This window comes from Cicer arietinum, chromosome 1 (genome assembly GCF_000331145.2).
Source record: "Cicer arietinum cultivar CDC Frontier isolate Library 1 chromosome 1, Cicar.CDCFrontier_v2.0, whole genome shotgun sequence".
NCBI lineage: Eukaryota > Viridiplantae > Streptophyta > Magnoliopsida > Fabales > Fabaceae > Cicer > Cicer arietinum.
In genome coordinates, this window is record NC_021160.2 from 6145387 (window position 1) to 6147662 (window position 2276).

General features: G+C 33.0%; 1 protein-coding gene across 1 annotated transcript in view; it reads left to right on the forward strand.

Annotated features, from left to right (window-relative positions):
- Positions 1–2276, forward strand: part of LOC101496357 (putative MO25-like protein At5g47540) — a 4559-nt gene extending 2283 nt beyond the window's left edge. Inside the window, exons 5-11 of the mRNA XM_004486170.4 lie at positions 37–130; positions 231–290; positions 799–867; positions 1198–1296; positions 1634–1678; positions 1761–1863; positions 1953–2276. Coding sequence (XP_004486227.1) covers positions 37–130; positions 231–290; positions 799–867; positions 1198–1296; positions 1634–1678; positions 1761–1863; positions 1953–2017 — 535 coding nt within the window. The 3' untranslated portion in view covers positions 2018–2276. The remainder of the gene's footprint in view (positions 1–36; positions 131–230; positions 291–798; positions 868–1197; positions 1297–1633; positions 1679–1760; positions 1864–1952) is intronic.

Below are 2276 nucleotides of genomic sequence, written 5' to 3' on the forward strand. Positions count from 1 at the left end.
CTTGTGGTGCTGTAATGCTTCGTGGTTTTGTATCAGATATGTTCTGAACTCACCTCATATGAAGAAGTTCTTTGATTATATTCAACTTCCAAATTTCGACATTGCTGCAGATGCTGCAGCAACTTTTAAGGTGGGTATCATCTGAAAGAATCTATGATCATTATTTCTTATTTTGTGCCATGCACATTTTTACAACAGAATCAATGTTATAATTTTTTATCCTCTTTCAGGAACTCTTGACAAGACATAAATCTACTGTAGCTGAATTCCTTTCTAATAATTATGAATGGGTAGGTTCCCCTTCAACCTTAGCATAAACTATAAAGCAGCGTTTACATTCCACCATTAATTTCTTCTGACATTGTTGTTTTGCAAGATAACATGCATGGGCATATGCTTGATTGATAAAGGTTCTTATATGAGTTTTTAATGTGGTGCTAATGTTAGCATGAGTTAGATCATGATTTTAGTTTTGTGACAAGTTCTGGATGAATATTGCTTCCGCCATACATAAATTATACTATTATAAAGATACTATTCTGATTATTAGTTTACATTTAATTCTCAATTTATATAGCACACTTCTGTTATATCTATTTCTTTCTCTTTTAAAATATTGTTTTGTTGCTTTTAAATGTAGATTTCTGTTACAGATAACTGTATCCTTTGTAAATGGCTCTTCATGGATGCAGGATGATACATTTTCTATCAAATAGGCACATATGTTTTTGTGGTTATTAGATACTTATCAATTACTTATTTACTGTTACTCATTATCTCTGTTGTTGCTGTTTTTAGTTTTTTGCAGATTATAACTCTAAGCTGTTGGAATCTTCCAATTATATTACAAGGCGCCTAGCTGTAAAGGTGCTCTATGAATTTGGATTTGATCTTAATTGCAACTTACTAATTAAGAATATTGAACGAAGCAACCATGCATATCTGTAGGGCGTAGGTCATTTGCAGTATCTCATTTGACCTATGAATGTTACTGAAATGTAAAAAGCCATCACGGCTAGTCAACAAAAACATGTGCAACAAATTCCTTTGTTTTTCCCTGGTGAAATTTGGTCCTTGGCTCCTTGCAATCTGATGTTATGATTAAAATATGTACTGTTGTCAGTTTTCTTATTACATGGTTTAATGCTGCAGTGATGCAAAGAAAGTTGCTGAGTTTGATTTCTTTCTCTTTTACAGTTGCTGGGAGATATGTTACTTGACCGTTCAAATTCAGCCGTAATGACCCGATATGTGAGCTCAAGAGAAAACTTGAGGATTTTGATGAATCTTCTAAGAGTATGGTCCTTTACATAAAACTTAATTACATGTCTATTCACTTACCTTCTGCCTTGGTTGTGTCCTGTCCTACCCACATATGCCCTCTTTAGTGTTTAATTATGATGTATTTCTTTCCTCTATCCTTTGCTGTTTTTAGCATATAAAAGTCCGTTAGTTTCATCAAAATGCCCTTCACCCTCTTGTTATTTTTGCAGTTTGTCTAGGCATTAATATCTGACTACTAAACTTATTTTAACTGACTTTCTGATATGTTTAATGGAGAAAATAATATTAAGAACTTAGATATATGTACAAAGTGGGCATTTATTGGGTCATTGCTGATTTCTTTCTTCAGGAATCCAGCAAAAGCATACAAATAGAAGCATTTCACGTTTTCAAGGTATTACAATTATGTTATAGCACACATTTGGAGGTGATTATTCTTGATCTGTGCAGTTATTGATGTTTCCTTATTGTAACAGCTATTTGCTGCTAACCAACATAAACCAGCTGATATTATCAGCATATTTGTTGCAAACAAAAGTAAGATTCTGAGACTATTGGATGAATTCAAAATCGATAAAGGTAAGTGATGCCATCTTTTGTATGATTAGTGGTTGCTTTTATCGTATCAAATATTTTCCCAGGATAACATTTTTGTTGCAATTGTGCAGAGGACGAACAGTTTGAAGCTGACAAAGCTCAAGTGATGGAGGAAATTGCTGCTCTTGAACCTTAGGGAATAACATGCTCGAGTTCCAGACTGTGTTAAATGACAAGTTGCAATGTGGTATTTTACTTTTATGAACTGTATTATAATAGTTATGTTAGTCATCTAGATGCAACTATCATTTCATACAGATTTGAATGCTTCCATTCTGTAATTCTATCGTCGCCTGTAAAATATTAGATAAATAAATTGTTTAAACGAGCTACATAAGGTTTATGGCTTTCAAGGTGTTAGAAAGTAATAAAGATATTCCTAGTTGACGTGTAAA